Below are 20,609 nucleotides of genomic sequence, written 5' to 3'. Positions count from 1 at the left end.
TAGATAAACCTTAGTTGATTAGTTAGTTGACTACCTCAATTTTTACTGTATTTGTCAGAGTTCAATCCCCACCTTGTGATCTCCTCCCCTAACCATTTTTTTCTTCAAAAGGAGTTAAAATATAACTCAAAAATGACTACAACAGCTTGAATATAGGCTCTACAGCTGCAAAATTTGAAAGGAAAAAAAAACAACAATACACAGGGTTTTGCTAGTTTTGTATTTCTCCACTCTTTAAAGTTTTAAACTGAAGGTTGACTGCACTTACAACAAACTTACTCAATTTCTATTAGTTTTCACTTTTCAAAAGAGACTCTCATTGTCCCTTTTTCCCATACTTTTAGAAAAATGCATAGTTAAATGGAGTTTGATCAAATTATACATCTAAAATTTTACACCCTCTTTTTGCTATTTCCTTTCAACAACAACAACCCAGTGAAATTCCACATCGTGGAGTCTGGGGAGGGTAAAGTATACGCAGACCTGACTCCTACCAATGTAGGACGGCTATTTCCGAAAGACCCTCGACTCAATAGAAGCATAGAAAAAAAGGTCAATACCACTTAATTACCTACACCTACATTAAAAAAGGAAGGTATATTCACTTACACCACAAGAGAAGATGGAATTTGCTAAGAAATTTATTGATAATTCCTAATTAGTCCATTGCTAAAAAGTTTCTAACTAATTAAATTTTCTTATATGATCCGTCGCTAAAAAAATCCTAACTAATTAAATTTTCCTATATAACCGTCGGTAAATAGGATTAATATGAATTTTTTACTGTTTAGATACGAAATTTTATCTGTCGCTAATTCTTTATTTTCTAGTAATATTTGTATCAAATTATCGGTGATTTTCTTTTGTACGTCCAGACCCTACTTTGTAGGTCTACACTAGGTATGCCGTCTTTATTATTGATGATTCTCTTTTACATATCCTATAATAAACATTAATTAGAAGAAATGTTTAACTATTTTATCCCGTTCAAAAAAAATCTTAGGACAATAAGAATAGTTTAGTAGTGTATAGACATACACTGAAAAAAGTAGTATTCTAGTTGGACGGTCCAATTTTTTCCTATCTATAACTATCCTTCTGCTTGTTCAACTCACTTCCATTTTCTGCAACCTCTCCTGTTCAGACCTATACAAAATAGGAACAAATTCGAAAGAAAAAAATATAAAAAATCTCTAGGTAGATTTTCTTTCTTTCTTTACTTTATCCTTGCTATATTTCCTGATCAAAATATCACAAAAAAAAAATCAAGAAATTTTGTTTTGCTTCTTTTGGATGCTACATAAGCAAAGGAATTATTTTTCCTTAGACTATAGATTTAATTATAATTTCCCTAATTGAGTGTGTAATTTAGCTAACGAGATCGCGATATTTGTTTTGCTTTTTTCAGTTTTTTTTTTTTTTTTAATTTTTAGATAGAAGACGATGGTGTTTCCTAATAATGAAGAATTACTTGTTGATGAGTCGTCTTCTCAGTTGAGGAAATCAGGTGGAGGCGGAGGAGGAGGAAGAGGAAAGATTGAGATTAAAAGGATCGAAAATACGACGAATCGACAAGTTACGTTCTGCAAACGTAGAAATGGGCTACTCAAAAAAGCTTATGAGCTTTCTGTGCTGTGTGATGCTGAAGTTTCCCTTATTGTATTTTCAAGCCGCGGCCGTCTCTATGAATATGCAAATAACAGGTTTGTTTATTAATTTTTCAACAAGATCTGCTTTTAAACCTAGTAAAGAATATGTGCAATTTTTTTAATTTTTGTTTTGTTTGTATTGATTTGGGATTTTTTTTTATCGATAAGAGGGGTTGTTTAGATGGTAAACACCCTTTACCTCCAATCATGAGATTATGGGTTCGAGAGGGAAGATATCTACAAAGATTGAAGATTGATTGATCTTCTATGTCAGTGTAGATATTTTGTGTGGATTTTTTTTTTTTTGACATAAGAAGGTGACTATGGTTTTTAGTTAAAAGATTGAGTTTCTTCCATCACAAAGATTTTCTTGTCTAATCTTTAATTTTGTGTTCACTTTCCTTTATGAGCTTCAAATTTCAAAACACCACACTTTTCTTTGATTTTACGAATAGATCTGTTTATTCGAGCCGTGAAATCAATTATTGATATTTATGTTAAGATAAATACGTCTTATATTAGACTTCTTTAGAGTATAATAACGAAATATTTTGTGCATCAGACAGTCTATCTATGTGAAACATATAGATATAGATTTTTATCGGGTAAAATTACAAGTAGGGTTAAGAGAGATAGGAGAAAGTTGAAAGAAAATCTTAAGCTCATAATTCATTTCCCTTTTCATCTCCATTTTTTGGGGCATTTTTGCTACTACTAATTTTTTCTCTCTCTTCTGTTTGTCTGTAAGCTGTCAAGTTCTGATTTGTTTTGCATCAACTCCTCCAATTGATGCTTCCTTAATATAACATGTCATTTCAGAGATCACAGAACCAATAGCCTATCAGATTGCAGATTAGGGTTTCAGGTACACCCAAAGAATCAAGTTGCCTTTTTCAGCCACATCACTTTTTATATGGGGGGTGGGGGAGGGAGGGGGATTGAACCTTAACTGACAAGTTGAAAATTAAGATAGTCAATCAACACAACTATTAAAATTACACAACTATTAAAATTTTAGTAGAAAAAAAGATCCATCCTTTTCAGTCTGTCAAAATTGAATTAGGGTTGTTTTTTCAAGCAAGGCGATTTATTTGACAAGAGTGAGTTGTTCGGATTGTAAACACCCCACTTTCAACTCTTATCTGTCAGCTCACATTATCAAGGGAAGAAAAAAATAGTGGAAGCTCCTAGGAGGAATAAAAGATTAAAAGACAATTCATTCTACCTTTGTTTTTACCGTTATAACCCTTCAATAACGTAGGTAGAATTTGAATTTATGAATTTTGAGTATTTTAAAAATATTTTACAAAATTTTGAATAAGTTATTTATACATATTAAAATTAAATAAACTTTTAAACACAAAAACCAAGCTTAAATCAAAATTATGAGATTCCGTCAAACACACAAATAGAACTGTATCTCCGCTAATCCCTAAATTGGTGCAAGGACAAATAGTCTCACTCTCCTTGTTTTGGTGATATGGAAAGGTCTCGACACATATGGCAAGACTTTATTTTTTATTTTTTATTTTTTAAATAAGGTATGAATTCATTCGAATTCATTAATTTTAAGTTGAACCTTATATATTTAATTTGCTAAAGAATAATCCCCTTTGTCTCAATTTGTGGGAAGGGGTTCAAAGTAAGACTAGTTAAAATGCTTAATCTTTTGATAGTGAATTATTCAAAATATTTAACAAAAGTTTAAAACAATTATAGTAAAAGAAAATAAAAATTATCTGACTCTCCAAATAGTAATGCCTTCGTATAAATGAAAAAAAATACTGAGTAAATACACATAATTCATTTCAAACCTAATAAATCAAACAAATAGTAATAGTAACATTCCATACCTTGATAGGTCCATGATAACTATCCTTCTATTTATTTGTTTATTTATTTTTGAAATAATTTTTCAATTTATTTGAAAATTAGTGTTTGATTATGAAAAATTTAAATTCAACTTAAAGTTCTATTTCAAATTAAAAATAACATAATTTGTTTTCCAACTCACTTTTCACTTTTGACTTTTAAGGTTGCATTTAAGTATATTTAAGCATGAATATTATTCTAAATAATGTTTGTAATTAAAAAAAATATGATCAAATACAACACCATCTTTAACTCCAACCTTCATAAATTTCAAATAATGTGAAATATATGATCAAATGCCTACTAAATACTATGAGTGATCTTAGCAAATGTGTTTAATCTTGTTACTACATTCTACCCATTTTATTAAGTCAAAATTACCCTTCTATAATTTCTTGAAATGTGGGATCAATATATAGGGGTTAGGGTTTGATGAGCATAATACATTATATTATAGAGAGTTAGACACAGATATTTGGTCACGTCGGATACGAATTTTTTAGTTCTGAGCTAAACAACAAGAAGTTTGTGTCATATAATCCTTTTCCGATGGGTCAAAAATAAGAGATTTACGTCGAAAGTGTTTCTGACAAGCCAATTTTTGAAAGATTTTGTTAAAACAATATCCATTGGAAATTTACACTTTTTATGCAATTACTATATAGTGCCACATAAACTAAAATAGAGGGAATATTCTTTAGATATTAGGTTGTTCCTTGTACTTACATATCTCTTGCGTTCTAACTCACAACTTTGACTTGTATATGTTACTTGTGACCTAATCTAGTAAGATATTGTTGAATTTTCAGATGGTCATTCATCTAATAGTTACTATTTTAAATTTTTTTTTTTTTGTTTGTCCTATTAAAGAACACTTTTAAATTTTGTGGTCTTGAATTAAAGATATGTCAAATATACAAAAAATTTTTTTAATCTTTTTTAAAATGGACTAAAAAGTAAAATAGGACAGTCAAATTGAAAGAGAGTGACTAGGAAGTATTCCCTCCGTTCACTTTTACTTGTCCACTATTCTAAAAAATATTTTTTTTACTTTTACCACTCACTATTAACAAATAAAAAATATACTATTTTTTCTATTTTACCATTAACATTTATTAATTATTTTCAAATCATTTGTCAAGACCTAAAGACGATACATCAATTAATATTGACATTGACGTAAAGTCATTATTTTTTAAAATGATTGCAAAGTCCAAAATGAATAATTAAAATTAAAATGAAGGAATCATATGAGAAATCAAACAGATGGTAAGGAGTTACATTTATGAAGACCTAGTCAAACTAAAGACTTACTGATAAGTTTTACTATCCTATTTTTTTCACCTTTTGTTAGTGAATTTGAGTAGAGAGGGGGTACGGACTGCTAACTGCCTGCATTCACACACACATACCGGGATTAATTGAATTCCTACGTTGAAAATTATACTGTATATTAATTGAATAAAAATAATTTCTTTTAATTATATACAAATTGTTGAATCTCTAAAAGCAGTTCAAAGAATGTTTTAGGAAGAGCTAGATCTAAAATTTTAAGTTAATGAATTTTGAATTTTGAAACATAATAGTTTATTGAGTAGAGAATAAATTATGTACACATGTAAAGCAAATTTTTTAACATAAATATATGATTTAGGCCAATACTATCGAACACCTAGCTTGTATAGTAGATCCAACCCTAGCTTTAGGGTAGGGTTAAGTTTTAGGTTTTTAAAGTTTTCTTATTTAAATTTCTGACTCCGCCATTACAAGGGCGGACCCAGAGCATGAGCGGGTTTATGAAAACCAAATAGCTTTGCACAAATCTTGTATATAGTAAAAAATTCATAAAATATTATATTATGAACTCAGTTATATTTATATACTCCCTCCGTTTCAATATATTTGTCTTGCTTACTGTTTTGTTCGTTTAAAATTTTTTGCCTCTTTTCCCTTTCTGATAATTCTTTAATTCTAATTTTCCACATAGTATTTAAGATCATATATCTTTAATTTAAGAGTACAAAATTAAAAATGTTCTCTACTTTTTGAAAATTTCGTGTCAAATAAATAATTATAGATAAATAAATTTCAAATTTTAAATTCGAAAAGATAAAATTTGGGGATGTTGGGGGAGAGACGTGGAGGTGGGTAAAAGGGTTTGTTGAGGGTATTATACTATGGGTAAAATGAAGAAACATTGTAGCCAATCATATTGTGGGATCAAGAGCCAACGTGGCAGGGGACAACCAATCACTAGCTCGACTAAATTAAGGTAACAGTGGCTGCTGCTGCTGGAAGTGCAGGAAGGACTTCACCTCACAACTTAATTACTTTCTCCGTCCATTTTTATTTGTTCAATATATTAAAAATAAATGTTCAGTTTTATTTGTCGAGTTTGAAAATCACAAAATAATTTACCATTTTGGCTATTTTAATATTGCTGTTAAATACTTCTATTTATTTTCCAACATTTAGATGACTTATACTTCCAATGACACATTTTTATATTCAATAACAATTTAACTTTGAAATGTTAAATGATTTGTAGTCACACAAACATCTATGTCTTATTTTAAATCATAAGTTTTAAAAATCTTTGTTTTTTTAAACTCTGTATCTAGTCAAAAAGTATATCACATACATTAAGTGTAATTAATAGGGGTGATATAATAAAAATTACCCTTTTATTTATCACTTTTTAAAAAGTCAAATATGAACAAATAAAGATAAACGGAGAAATAATTATTACTTGGTCATCCTTTTAACCCAGCAGGTAATAGTAATACTCACAAATCACAATTTCTTTTTTGAATATTTGTTTGCTTTCGTCATTTTGACCTATTAATCTCAAAGCATAGGTAGAAAGCTAGCTAATTACTCGCTACGTTTGTAAAGAAATTAAACTTTTGATTTTGAATTTTAAAAAGTATGTCTAACACATCAAAAATACTCTTGAATATTATAATTTTAAATATGCCAAGTAATCCTTAAGATAATTAAACAAATTAAAATTAAAACCTTATTGAATGTAGGTTGTCCTTAACTTTTTAACCACGTCAAAAATCACCTTCAGGCTATTCAAACTTTTTGAAAGGTTTATACTTACAAAGTCATTTCCTAGCTTATTATACAAAGAAAACATCACTTCATCTTGAAATATACATTTTGTAAAAGATTGACAAGACATTTTGTTTAGTTTTACGAGACATATTTTAGTTGTGGAAATTAAGACATTTTGTTTAGTCTTACTATGAGCAAATTGTTGTCTTTGGCTTTGCCATTCATGAAATTTAGGGCTAAAAGTATAATTGAAGAAACAATTGAATCGAACCATATAAGGACAAAGTTAGTTAGTTATACACAGGCATTGTGTGATCTAATATATTATTTGTTTTGTGATTTGTGTGTATGTGCAGTGTTAGGGCAACTATTGATAGGTACAAGAAATATCATGCCGATTCCACAAGTACAGGATCTATTTCTGAAGCCAACACTCAGGTAAACTTGTTTATAAACCACTATGTTTTGATGTAATCTCTTTTATTTTTTCTTGATTGAGTCATTTACCCAGGGTTTTACCACCCACGGATATTTTGATAGATTGTTACCAACTTTTAGTACTTTGATGTAATTTTATTTTATTGATAGAATCATCCACCCAGACCGGGTTTCACCACCTGTGGATATTTTGATATATTGTTACCGACTTTTAGTACTTTGATGTTGTAGAGCATCTCTGTACTAGTGTAAGGAAAAAATGTCATGCACTTAACATTATGATAACGGCCCAGGCCGCATAACTATCAACATAGTCCGTTTTGGAACTGATATCCTCTATACCAATTCATGGATTTTACAACCCTTGCGGTTTCATTGAGTGTGTAAGGCTCAAGATTCAAGTAGTAGAACCAACTACTTAGATGCAACACAAGAGGTCCTGGCTTCCCTTCTTAATGGGGATAGTGGTCAAGCCGGAAACGAGGCTGAGGTTGATGGGTCAAGTCAAAATAGACAATATCTTGAAAGTTAGACATTGTGTCTCTAAAAGGGAGGAAGAGGGGGAGAGGAAGAGGAAGAGGGAGAGGGAGAGGGAGAGGAGTGTAACAACTAATTTTTGAACTCAAAGGAAATTTGGGGAGCTCAATTGTTGAGATGCCTTTTTTCGTTTACACCCCAAGGAGATAAAGCCATGAGGTCCAAAAGCCTTAACCAAAAACACACAATACTCTAACTGTTGGCCTGGACCGTTACACTTACATTTTTGTTTTAGTACCAATTGCACAATTAACATTGAACTAACAAGGTGGAAACCATGACAACTTTAGCTAGCTTGTTTAATTTCTTCATGGTTCATTTACCTCTCTTAAATTCCATCTTAGTCCAATATTATCGAAATTAATTTAGTTTATCATCTTCATATATTCTATCAACATATAAATTTCTGACAAAGACTAAAAACTCCTAGCATATATAAAATAAAGTAAGCATGACTAATACTTAATCCCAACTTATTGATATCCATTATATTGATATGTTTTCTTTCATTAAAGGAAAATAAACCTTACCAATCGTACTGAGGTAACAAACATCTACTAATAACAAGCATGAAGAAAATAAAAGCTACAAAGAACTAGATATTAATTCTATGATCATCACATAACTGATTAAATTGACACAACTTTTGTTCCTCAGTACTACCAGCAAGAAGCATCCAAACTGCGACGGCAAATCCGAGATATACAGACTTATAACAGGTCTGTCCAAAGAGATCTTTTCTAATATAAACCATTGTGCACTACCAGAAAATCGCTAATTTTCAATGAATTTTTTTGTTGGAATTTGACAGAACGGAACATTGAAAATTAGCGATTTTATGATAGTTACAAAAGTTGTATCATGAGACTAATTATGATTTTTTTTTTTGTTTAGGCAAATAGTTGGAGAGGCTTTGAGCAGTTTAAGCCCTAGGGACCTCAAGAATTTGGAAGGGAAACTTGAAAAGGCCATTGGTAGAGTCCGTTCCAAAAAGGTAAATTCAGCATTTTGTGAGCTGATCAGTTCACTGTTTCCTTATTATTAAAAGGCAAAAACTGACTTATGTACTTTATGATTTTCCAGAATGAATTGCTCTTTTCAGAAATAGAGCTCATGCAAAAGAGGGTAATAGTACTAATTCATGTGCTTTATTTAAATACTTTGACAAGGTTTCTAATAGGTCCATATGGACTACATATTTTATTTTATTTTATAATCGTGGTGTCTAAATCAACTTGCATGCACCTTAACTAATTTCATTGGATTATCGCCACCTTCCACTAGCAATACGTCACTTAGTATTTTTGTCTTTGCTGGCTATGAACTTGAGACCTCATGGTTCTCAACTCATTTTATTGACCGCTAAATCACACTCTTGAATACAGAATATGGACTACATACTTAAAACAACCTAACGTTTAGATGAGCAGAATTTGGACGACTCAAAATAGATTGAGCTAATAAATAAATGGATCATTAATTCATCCAAATTTTATGAATTTTTATTTTCATGAACTAATTTTATCACTTGGCAGGAGATTGAGCTGCAGAACGCCAACATGTATCTACGAGCAAAGGTCCTATTCCTTTCTTTATGCTTTTATATATGTACTCCTTAAGTGGACGTTTGACCATGTTTCATTGTGAAATTTGAAAAAAAGTAGTTTTGTTTTCAAATTGAAAAATGATATAGTTACTTTGGTCGAAAGTGTTTTTCGGTGTTCAACTCTGAAAAAAAAGTGAAATTTTCATGGCCAAACGCTAATCCTTGAAAGATCTATATGTAGCAGATAGCAGAGGTAGAGAGAGCACAAGAGCAAATGAACTTGATTCCTGGAGGAGGATCTGATCAATACCATCACCAGCCAAATTATGAAGATGCTCGCAATAACTTCCTGCCTGTAAATCTCCTGGAACCAAATCCTCATTACCCTCGCCGCGATGATGGTGATCAAACTCCTCTCCAGCTTGTGTACGCTTCTCTTCCTTCTTAATTTTTAATGTTGCATTTTATATTCATATTAGTTAGACTCATATGAGTGGTAAATTTTACTGAAACTTATTTTAACGTTTTAAGCATGGATTGAGATTTTATACCATGACTAAAAAATTGTAATAGAGGGAGGTGTGAGTCTTTCCTCGTGACAAAATAGAGTTACTCGAATGATAAACATTCCTCACTTTTAACCCGAAGATTGTAAATTCGAATTACGAAGAGAGCAAAAATGGTGGGAGCTCCTACGGAGGGATGAAAAAAAAGAGTCTTTACCCCGGTACAAATCAGATTGAGATACCTCTCAATACTATAAAAGAAGAACTCAAGAGTAGTATATTGTGCCTAGTATCATGTCACGTTATAAGCATATATTCTTTGTGCATCAATTTATTTATTTTACTTTTCTTTTTAGTCCGTTTCAAAAAAAATGATTCTTTCCCTTCTTGTTTTGGCTAATTTTTAATTTCAATTTTCTGCACGACAAATTTTCTTACTTGGGACTATGACTTTTGAGCGGAGGGTCTTTCGGAAACAACCTCTCTATCTCCATGAGGTAGTAGTAAGATCTGCGTACATCTTACCTTCCCCAGACCCCACTTGTGGGATTTCACTGGCTATGTAATTGTTGTTGCACGACAAATTTAATGATAAGACATTACGGTAGATTCTACATATTTTTTGTTGAAGAACTTAAGATTCAAATTTTTTTTCTTAAACTTCGTATCAAGTCAAACTAGACAAACAAATTGAAACAGAGGGCGTTTACCATTAGATTAAAAGGAGTTGGTTTTTTCATATCTGACTCTAATACTTGGATGTTGCATCTGTCAAGCTGGCAGTCCTCTTACTTGACTGGGTTGTGCTGGTATGAGTGAGCAATAGCAATTTCATCATGTATTGAAGCATTTTTGGTCTGGCAATCTGCTATCTGTTTAGCTTCTCTGAAGCAATGATTAATTTTTGCATTAGCTTGATTAGATTTTGTATGACAAGCTTGTAATATTTATCTGAGCTTAACATTAGTAACATATTGATCCTTGAGCATAGTAGCAATAATGAAAAAGTCTATCTCCGTCTCTATAAGCAACTCAACCCCAATGTAACAACACCAACTTCTCAAAATCACAATTACACCACACCATCGCCATACAGTCTCATAGACCCGCATCTTTTAAAGAGACGAATTAGTACGTATTGGCTTTCACCATCCATCTTATCTTGCAATAGGCATCTTATGCTGTGGTAAGCATACTATGATGCAACATTTATAGGCGGGGAAGTAGCCTTGTAGTCTTTGCTTGTTCATCCTCGGGGGGAAGTAGCCTTGTAATCTTTGCTTGTTCATCCTCGGGGAACTAAACTCCCTTGAGATAGAAAAATCTGTTTGACCATGAAATTTACTTAGATTTTGAAAATTTATCTTCAAAACATTTTCAAGTTCCAAAAACTAGCTCAGACCAATGAGCCAATTTTTTGAGAGAAATCCCACTTGCAGTCGCATAATATTATTCTAGATCCGCCTCTACTGGTGGGATGTTTTATGAAGTTTGCAAAAAAAAATATTGAGAATCTTTCATCTTTCATGTACAGCTAGCCAACAATATATCGTCCGCTTAGCTTTTATGACTTTTGAAACAATGTTGAAATTGAGCACTTGTATGCAAGATACAAGTAACTTCACGTCTAGAAATAAGGCTTTTTTCCGTAAAATACGATTTTTCCATTTATTTCTCACTACACCTATTCACTGGAAAAACACATAGTGGGAAACAGATTATCACCTGAAATATTAGGAAGCTTCCTATTTTCTTGTGAAAACACTACGATTTTTTCTTTTTTCGTTGATTCAATTAAAATATTTGTGGGAATAACCATTGAATAATGATTTTTAGTAGTGCTTACTTCAATAATCTCCAACTGATTATTTCCCCTCTTTTGTCCTGGCTGGTGTTATCTGTACAGCTGATAATCATGGAGCAGGTTTTCTGAAATTTGGGTCAAGGTTCTTCCTTCATCTTCAGAAATGTGTACTACAATTTTTAACCTATAGTGTTGTAAATCATAATCATAACTATTGCCACTGAGATTTAAACTGTTTATTTTCAAGCAATATTATTCAGTCATCTGTTAATTAAGGAATGAAAATCTTGTTGTTATATTATGTCTCCTTCTATATACTTTTACTGGCTTCTATAAATAAAATGCTATTGAACTATACAATAATCTTTAGAACAAGCTACTTTATTAATTTCTTTTATCTTTGTAGCAGAAGGTGGAGTTTCTGAACTTGGTTCATGTATTTAAATTGGTCCTCATTACATGAAAGTATATAGTGTTTTAAACAAGGAAAATATTAAGGATTATGTCAAAAGTATGATGTTGAAACATTTATTAAAATCATTGACATACTTATTAAAGCTTTTGAAAAGTTTACAATGTGTGTTTGTTACTTTATAAAAGTAGTAGGAATAAGTTGCATATGTTTGAAATATTCTTCAGAAATTCTTGAAGAACTTATGAAATATCTTGGCTAAATATGTAGGGAACTTTGATATTTACCGGTTATAAATGGACTAAACTTTTACTTCAAATAACATATTCTGAAAAGAAAAACTACCAAAGGCTTACTTAGATGACTTTGCTTAGGAAGATTTCATATATATGATTCTTTCTAAAACTGGAACTAGATGATCTTTTTGTATTGGTTATTCTGCAGCTCCAAGTCTCTTTACGCGTTGTTTCCTTTCACTAGAAGGCTATACAAACAGCAGATATATAGTCACTGAATGTCATCGCCAAAAACAAAAAGAGAGCATTCTGTAAATCCTTAAGAGCATTGATTTAGTTTATAGAACAACGGGAATAAGCCACATTCAGTAGGAAATTAGGAATAAGTTCCTCTAAACATACAATACAAGATATTGAAAAGGAATAGCCGCTATCCTTCCCACTCTTTAATGTTCATTAGAAGCATTTCCTGTCTTGAGTTCATGTTGACAATCATCTGCCCAGGATAATAGTACTCCATTTATGCACTTTAAGGGTGTCATTATTTTAGACAACTTTCTATCGTAGACAAAATTAAGCTACATATGACCTCAATATAGAGATGCAGAGAGTTTTCCAAAGAGTAGAATTAAGATATTATTATATAGATATATATTTAAGGAAATGTGGAAAAAGACTTTTACAATACCTACACCTATAAACCTATTGCATCACGAAGGTTGTCAAACATCTTGTATGAGTAATATATGGCCTGCTAGCTTCTAATCTATACAGGGAGACTACAGTGTGGTCTGATTGGAGACTGAAGGCTATACCTTCTTCCCTCCAACTCAGAATATATATGAAGGCTAAATTCTGATGAATTTCATGCAGAGAGTGAGACTTTGTCCCCTTAATCATTCACTCCATGATTCCGCATTTCCTAATGAATTCATTTGACATATTTACATGGCGGCTCCACAAGCTTCGTATCTCAGGGGCCCCAATCTCAAGCCATGGCTTGGCTGGTCCACTGAAATGTACAACTGCTCCATCTTCCAGTACAGATTCTGTGACATTCATAATGGATCGATAACCTAAACCAGCAATGTGCCAAGAAGGATCAATCCGGTGTACATGACCCTCAAAAGCAATTAGAGAGGGTGGAAGTGCTCCAGGATTCCACAATTCAAAACCAGAGTTTAAGCTCTGTAAGATAGATAAGAGAAGTCAATGTCAGGACATCCGGAAGACATATTGTTAAGGAAGCTGCTTAAACAAAATAAGAACAAAAAAAAAAATTAGATTTCCATTAGATTGATTGTTCCTTATTGTTTGAGAAGAAAAGCTAAAACCTTATTGATAAAACCTGTCTGAAAAGATGTAAGATAGCAATCGTGTAATTTCACATGATAAAAGACACAAAATACGCAACTTGAAACATTCTGCAGAATTCCAAAAAGAGGGGTCCGGTTGTGCTCTAGATGTTTGTCTATGTGGAGACAAGCCTGAGCATATCAATCATTTATTTCTGCCCTGTCATCTTACTGGCCAGCTATGACAATTCTTTCTCAATATGGTGGGACTAAAATGGAGTATGCCAGGATGTAATCGTTACTGGAATGTTGGAGTAAGAATTCCGACCAAAGAAGATGGTGCAAATGATTCCGGCTTGAATGTGGTGGACATTTTTGAGGGAGCAAAATGCTAGGTATTTTGAAGATAAGGAGAACTCAATTCAGAAGATCAAGATAAATTGTTTACTTCTGTTTCATTTTTTGGTTTAAGTAGAATTTTGAAAATGATGTTTAGAAATCATAGAATCCCTTTACGAATAGGATGGATATTCTGTTGGTATCTTGTAAATATTTTTCACCGCACCTCCTTGGTGCCATATTATAATACACTTGCCATTTCTCAAGCAAAAAAGAAAAAGGAAACATTCTGCAGAAGCATCTTTGCATAACACACTTCCCCATTAATGATGAGATCTTTGTAACTAATAGGTGTTTAGAATGAATAAAACTGCATTTATAGTTTTGATTTAACTAATTCTGGTTGAACTATACTTACAAGTTTAAGCCAGTGATGGTAAATTGCAGTGATGCTAGTCTTCCTCCAAGCGTGGAGATCAAAGACATTCATTCCATAAAGCCATCCGCAACGATCATAATCCAACTTAGATGATATAATAGGACTCGTAAAATTAAAGTAATCCTTGTACTTTCTTCCAGGGCAACAGTCATCTCCACAGCCTGAGTCAAAAGCTGCACCAACAACTTTCCCGTTGAGATCTAGTTCCCACAGAGATGATAAATCATGCTGTACTACAGTATCATCGTCCAAAAATACAATCTTGTTCAGATCTGGGAAAAGCTGTGAACCCATGAAATTATATAAAAAAAATAATCAATTATTCATTGAATGCCCATGCTGAAGATCATCCTTTTGCCAGCGAAAACAATGTTAAATTAAGTTATTACCTCGGGGATATAGATGCGCAGATGATTCAAGAGGGATGTACAGCTAGGCCGTAGATGCTGTAAATCTTTTTCATGTTCATAGTTGTCCGCAATATTTTCCTTTTTCATGCTGTCAAGCTTGTGACTACAGATCAATCGATGAATCTCTATCATCTCCTTAATCCCGATATTCACCTCATGAGACCAATCATACTGATGCAATCCTCTTACTTCCAGGACAGCAGAATTAATAGAGTTTACAGCAAACCATGCATGCATCGCAGTGTATGTCTTCTTGTCAGTAACTATGTGAAACACCAATCTTTCTGGGATACTTGAGCTTTTAATGGCCGAGGAAACTACGACAGATGCAGCAAGTACGTTGTCCGTTAAAAGAACTACATGATGGAAGGAAGGGTCAGTGAGGTGGGAGACATATTGGGGGGAAGGCAAGCGAGAACGTGCAGCAGCATTTTCAGCATATTCTTCAGCTAACTTGAGGGATAGACAATGTATGCCCTTTGGTACACCGTGAGAAGCTAAATGCCAGAAAATAGACTCACGTTGCCTAGCTGATTCTACCATTTGCTCCATCTTCATTATCTAAACAAAGGAAAGAAACATATACTTGATTCAAAATCTACTAACAATAAAACGTTGGTCCATTTAACTCTCCATGACGTACTCTGTAGTAAAGAAATTTGCAAGGAGTTGAAGAAAAGAATTCATGTCATTTAAAGTTAATAAACTTATTTTTATTTCCAAAATGTCACTTTAAACTTCAGTATAGAGTAACTCTTGAAGTGTACAGCTGATATTGAAAACCAAAAATATGCAATCTCACTGTTGACAAACATGCCCTGTTGGCAGTTGGCTCATGAAGCTATGCAATGCAGGGAATTTTGGAGACCCTCCCTCAGGTTGGTATATTATGGCTGATGATCATATGGTGTTGCTTTCCATTGGTATTAGGCTGTTAAAATAAGTTTTAGACTTTAGATACTGCAACTGCAGCACCAGAATAGAGTTTTTCTAACATCTTAGAATAATTGAATCATTCAAATGGTATTAGAGAGAAGAGTCTAAACGCAATCTGATTTCAGGTTGATGACAAATTCTTCTCTGTGATTACCTCTATTAGTCCTCTAGATCAGTGAATATCGCTTGCAAGGAATGAGAGTGAGGACTCCATCTGTACATCTGAAATTGACTCTATTTCTAATTCAATATACTTAATCCATTACCAAAAACAGGCTCGATAGTTTTGGGTCCAAACAGCCATCAATCTTCTAGAAAGATACCTATTCTTTCACAGGTAAAGAAAGCCTTGGAATTCTCATTTCAAATATAAACTCAGGGTAACCAAGCTTTGAATATAAGTAATTTGATTAAATTTACTGTCGTAACATTAGCTGAATCTATGGAAACAATGAAATCTTGAAATTTGGGTTTTCTTGGTTAGAGGACAAAATCTTTGAAACCCTGGAAATGTAAATGACCCTTCCATGAAGGTGGAAAGTATCTATGTGAAGTTCCTATTTTCGGGCATCAAGCAGAGTTTTTACAGGATCTGAAAACTAAATATGAGTCTTTTCCTTGTAGAATCTAATTAATTTTTTATATTCATTAGACAAATAGAACTAGCTATAGTAAAAAAAACAAATCAATACATAAAAGATGAGCAGCATCATCGTTGCGCAACCATAAAAATATCTTATGAAGGTGTTTGTGCTAGGTTGCTAGCTTACACACTCAACTATTCAAGAAATCACTAAGTATTTTTTTGCCTTTACAAGGATTTCAACTGAAACCTCATGGTTCTACTCCCATTTTATCGACCACTCCGACACAACCTTAGGTATTGCCTAGTCATAACTAAGAGATTCTAATGTTAATCTTCTTTCAATCTCAGAATATCCTGCTTACTTTTCTGAAGTGGCTTGATCGATAATATCTACTCTTATTAGTTAGCTGAAAATTTACAGTACTGTTAGAAACCAGATCTGAATCAGACTTTTCTGCCCACTAATTTAATTGCTTAATGTAGCTGTCTTATAAAGTCATAACTACTGAGCATTTGCAATTATAGGATTAACATTCCCACATATTATTGGTAGGTAAAAGAATTTCTTTAACATGGAGCACCAACTAGTGGGTCCATTACGCATTCCAAAACAGAAACACGCGCCAATGCTTGAATGATGGAGCATCACGGACGAGCTGTCTGATTATTCATGTGACCAAGTGGCCTACTTGTGCTTTTTCTAATTCAAGATTCTCAAACCAAAGAGGAGATGATAAAATTTGAAAAGTTATTCTCAGCTACATATAGAAACCAAAAGACAAGTTGGGTAGAGTATATGAGCATTTATGACTGCAACTCATAAATACACCCTCCGTTCATTTTTATTTGTCCACTATACTATTTTGAAATATTCAACAATACTTATCCGGTTTATAAAATCAATGAATAATTTACCAAAATGTGTCTATTTTACCTTTGCTATTAAATATTATTCATTTTTCTATGTTTAGATGACTTGTATTTAACAAAGGAGATTTGGTAAAGCTTCTATGCCAAGTCTTTTTTTTTATTTCCCACCCGGTGTACGGTACCACATTGGAGCCCAACTAAATTCAGATTCGCGTGGGCAAGTCCCACATTGGGGGTTAAGACGCTCCCTAACAAAGGTGACTTCGTATCCAAAGGGACTCAAACCCGAGACCTCTTAGACATAGAGCGCAAGAAGAAATGACACGCAAGAAAGAAGAATTAACCTAAATAGTCAGCCGCTCACTCAACTAATTATACTAAAAATAGCCAGCGAATATATGTGTCCGACTAAAAAATGTAAACATTAAATCTGTTCGATAATTTGTGTGAAGATTCCTGCAGGAAAAGCAAATTAAATGATAAAGTGGAACGCACAGTATAGTGAAGTAATGGGGTTGCTTGTTACCATAGCTTTAGTTTTGAAAGCAAAAGCCTTGATGTCTTGTCCATTTGAAGTCATGTCCTTCACAAGATCATTGAATGAGGATGGTAACGTAGTTGAACTTTCTATACCTACTATTCCATTGTCACCATCATTTGTTGCTTCCAGCAATGCCCGCATCAACTCTTCTCTGAGCTTTTTCACCGTATGGTCAAAAAGGAAGGAAAATTAGCATAACAAATAATAACGAGAAATATTGGTAATCATGTTGATCAAGACCCCACAGTTGGCAAAACTTCAACTATGTATGATATTTATACCAAATCACATTATGTTTTAGCCTTCAATATTTGGTTCAAAATAATTGATTCTTCACGTATTTAATTCTTTTTTCCAAATTTACGCTCAACACATTCCTAATCCCCATAATAAAAAACCCCTCTTAATAGGAGTGACTGAATTTCTTCATCCATGTGCCCAAGTCTAAAACATCAGTTATTTTGGACCAGAGGGAGTCTAAAATTGTGTATTTGTTAATCGTTGTAAGTAATAATAATGTATGTAAAGCCAATATCCTGTATAGTTACTGTTCGTCTAAATCTATCAATACTCAATAGCGATGTGGACATGCAACGATAATAAAGGCCAACTGGCCAACCAATCTCTTAAATAATTAAGTCAAGTGGGCATATATCCTGGCGAAAGTCCTTTTTTACAAGAGCAATTTTGACTTATGCGGAAGTAGTGTGTAGCACTTTAATTATCTACCTACACTATGGTCTAGCATTAAAAATAATAACAAGTGGGACTAGAAAATCTAGAATAGAAATGAAAAAAACATTACTTAGTCCTAGTCGGAATGATAGTATTACACGTGAATCATGATACTAATAAAAAACATTGGAATTCACTAGTTCGTCGCTATTCAAAAGTCTGTCGCGCTAAATAGAATTAACAACGAATTTTATTATTTAACTACAAAATTTATCAATCGCTAAATTCAATTTTTTAGTAGGAGATGTGGTTTACTAGTGACCAGGTATACAGGAACCAACAAGTTGATGTCAATGACCGACAATTCGTTTAAATGCGGTTACCCTTGGAACTATAAATAGAGAATATGCTTGAGTTGTACGTAATATATAGTAGGTATGGGGAAGTGTCTGGTTTCTAATTTACTTTTTTTGCCTGAAATAACTAAGGCAGCAGTGACTAAAAGATTTACCAATCCTAGAAATGTATGGGTTTCCTGGTTAGTAGTTAGGATTTATAGGAAGTGACCAAATATTTAGTGATGAAATGGACAAAATTTCATTATTGTTAACTAGAGATCTAGATCAACCTTTTGAGAATGGATTTTTTTAATAGAATATACATTTTCATTTAATGACGAACCAAAAAAAAAGAGTGGTGTACAAATGTTCATCCTATGCAATTTTGAGAGATCTTGATCAAGTGGTAATCATATTGAAACTTCCTTTTAACTTTGCACGTTTGGCGCTGTTCCATTGTGAATTTTAAAAAAAAATAGTTTTCGTTTCAAAGTGAAATTTGGCCATGCATACAAAGTTACTTTAATTTTTTATGAGTAATTTAGAGTAAAACACTTTTTCATTGTTTTTCAAATTTCTAAAAATTTTGTTTTTTTACTTTTTATAAATAATTTGGAGCCAAACACTTTTTATTATTTTTTAAATTCTTGAAAATTCAGAAAGTCAATTTAAGTTGCATTCCGAAAAAAAATAATTTATGGCCACATATATTTTGTGAAGTTCAAATTGTGAAGGTGCTCACACGTGAATAGATTGCAAAATGGTAAAACTAAAACGTCATACTGGAGAAATCCCAAAAAAGAGGAGGCAAAAATAAAAATAAAAATAAAATTGTTAATTTATCAAAAAGATGAAAGATGATTTACCAGAGTTGAGTCACTCCCGCCGAAAATCCTCCATCCTAGACAACCTGTAATTTAAAAATAATATCCAATAAAAAAATAGAATTATTAACCAAAAAAATGAAAAACAAATCAAGGAAAAAAAAATATTAGAAACAATCGGAAAAAAGTTTACCGATAGGGTAAGAGCAAAAAGCGGCAGATTCGAGCATGATAAAGGTAATTCTGAAAAACAGTAAGGATAAAAGTAAACCGACAACCAAAACGGCCGTTAATAACAACGTCCGGTGAGATATCCGGCGAGTCACCGGCGGCGATCCCTTCCCTTTCATACCAACCGGCAATCCTACGCCACCTCTGCCGCTAGTGACAGCGGCGGAACTCGATATAGTCAGTTTTTTAATCCCCGTCGCCGATATGTAGAACTTCATCATCTAATCAATACCAAAAAACTTCAGTTTCCTCTTCTTCTTCCAAACAAAAACTCTCATTTATTCTCGTTTCCAGCTTCAGATCCGGTTGCTCGATAGCTCATTCATTGCACAATCATCCTCTGCTTCCACAAAATTCACGCGCGCACACAGTTAGAGATAGCTAAAATTTCAAATTGAAAAGCAATCATCAACAAAGCCTTAGCCAATTCAATATCAAAAATATTTCAAATCAGTGATTGACTCCGAAGAAATGATCCAAAAGCCACAAAACCTGCGAGCGTCAATTGCAACCTAGTTAGAATCAGTTTCATAGATCCCAATAAATCAATAAATTACAGTTTCAATCTAATCAGTGTAATAACGGAAAGAACATTGAATTGAAGCAGAAAGTTTACCTTGAAACAGTATCTGATCTCTCTTTGATATCTTGAGCAGCTTAATAATGAAGGTTGTATTATTTTCTAGATATAGTTTGACTGAAGATCACTCTTTTGGCTGTGTAATGAAGACGCAGGGAAACGAAGGTAGGGACGGACAAAGCCGAAAAGCCAAAACTCATAGCCGCGTTAAATGCTGAGGGGAAATTAGATGGATTAAAGATGGTGATAGAATTAAAATATTCAAAATATAAAAAAAAAGGTATACGAGTCAAAGAAAATTTATTATTTGTTATTTATTTCAAAATAATTTTAATTATATATAAACTATATAATATTCCTCCTAAAAGGATAACTAGGCTCCTCCCGTGATCACAGAGTCCTTCGTACACATCTACAACAATTCTACTACGTTCATCGGTACAGAGGATAAATTCTTTTTTATTCCTTTTTCGCCCTTTAGATGT

The 20,609-nt window shown here is 32.8% G+C and overlaps 2 protein-coding genes across 5 annotated transcripts; one reads left to right on the top strand and one right to left on the bottom strand.

Annotated features, from left to right (window-relative positions):
* The first annotated feature begins 1,392 nt into the window (after positions 1 to 1,392).
* On the top strand, positions 1,393 to 11,713 carry LOC129892177 (agamous-like MADS-box protein MADS1). 2 transcript variants are annotated; one of them, XM_055967736.1, is made up of 8 exons: positions 1,394 to 1,703; positions 6,938 to 7,019; positions 8,214 to 8,275; positions 8,451 to 8,550; positions 8,640 to 8,681; positions 9,092 to 9,133; positions 9,347 to 9,528; positions 11,515 to 11,713. In XM_055967736.1, exons 1-8 carry the CDS (start codon positions 1,444 to 1,446, stop codon positions 11,516 to 11,518), a joined length of 774 nt encoding a protein of 257 aa, XP_055823711.1. In that variant the 5' UTR covers positions 1,394 to 1,443; the 3' UTR covers positions 11,519 to 11,713. The 2 variants fall into 2 exon arrangements, with proteins under 2 accessions (XP_055823710.1, XP_055823711.1); XM_055967735.1 differs by lacking the exon at positions 11,515 to 11,713 and having other exon boundaries at positions 1,393 to 1,703; positions 9,347 to 9,550.
* Positions 11,714 to 12,683: 970 nt separating this feature from the next.
* On the bottom strand, positions 12,684 to 20,374 carry LOC129891382 (probable galacturonosyltransferase 15). Of its 3 annotated transcripts, none has more exons than XM_055966722.1 (7): positions 20,161 to 20,374; positions 19,507 to 19,884; positions 19,356 to 19,399; positions 17,462 to 17,632; positions 14,523 to 15,104; positions 14,113 to 14,415; positions 12,684 to 13,248 (listed from the first exon to the last, which is right to left on the bottom strand). In XM_055966722.1, exons 2-7 carry the CDS (start codon positions 19,763 to 19,765, stop codon positions 12,961 to 12,963), a joined length of 1,647 nt encoding a protein of 548 aa, XP_055822697.1. In that variant the 5' UTR covers positions 19,766 to 19,884; positions 20,161 to 20,374; the 3' UTR covers positions 12,684 to 12,960. The 3 variants fall into 3 exon arrangements, with proteins under 3 accessions (XP_055822697.1, XP_055822696.1, XP_055822698.1); XM_055966721.1 differs by having other exon boundaries at positions 19,507 to 20,036; positions 20,161 to 20,373; XM_055966723.1 differs by lacking the exons at positions 19,507 to 19,884; positions 20,161 to 20,374 and having other exon boundaries at positions 17,462 to 17,627.
* Positions 20,375 to 20,609: the final 235 nt, after the last annotated feature.

The sequence above is a fragment of the Solanum dulcamara genome, chromosome 6 (assembly GCF_947179165.1).
Source record: "Solanum dulcamara chromosome 6, daSolDulc1.2, whole genome shotgun sequence".
NCBI lineage: Eukaryota > Viridiplantae > Streptophyta > Magnoliopsida > Solanales > Solanaceae > Solanum > Solanum dulcamara.
This window is presented reverse-complemented; position numbering and strand designations above follow the sequence as displayed.

Excerpts from the sequence above, each read along its gene's own strand:
- LOC129892177 (XM_055967735.1), top strand. The coding sequence starts at position 1,444 with ATGGTGTTTCCTAATAATGAAGAATTACTTGTTGATGAGTCGTCTTCT. Across the intron at positions 8,551-8,639 it reads GTAGAGTCCGTTCCAAAAAG|AATGAATTGCTCTTTTCAGA; the intron begins GTAAATTCAGCA and ends ATGATTTTCCAG. Across the intron at positions 8,682-9,091 it reads TAGAGCTCATGCAAAAGAGG|GAGATTGAGCTGCAGAACGC; the intron begins GTAATAGTACTA and ends ATCACTTGGCAG.
- LOC129891382 (XM_055966722.1), bottom strand. The coding sequence starts at position 19,765 with ATGATGAAGTTCTACATATCGGCGACGGGGATTAAAAAACTGACTATA. Across the intron at positions 19,400-19,506 it reads TTTTTGCTCTTACCCTATCG|GTTGTCTAGGATGGAGGATT; the intron begins GTAAACTTTTTT and ends TTTAAATTACAG. Across the intron at positions 13,249-14,112 it reads ACCATCACTGGCTTAAACTT|AGCTTAAACTCTGGTTTTGA; the intron begins GTAAGTATAGTT and ends TCTATCTTACAG.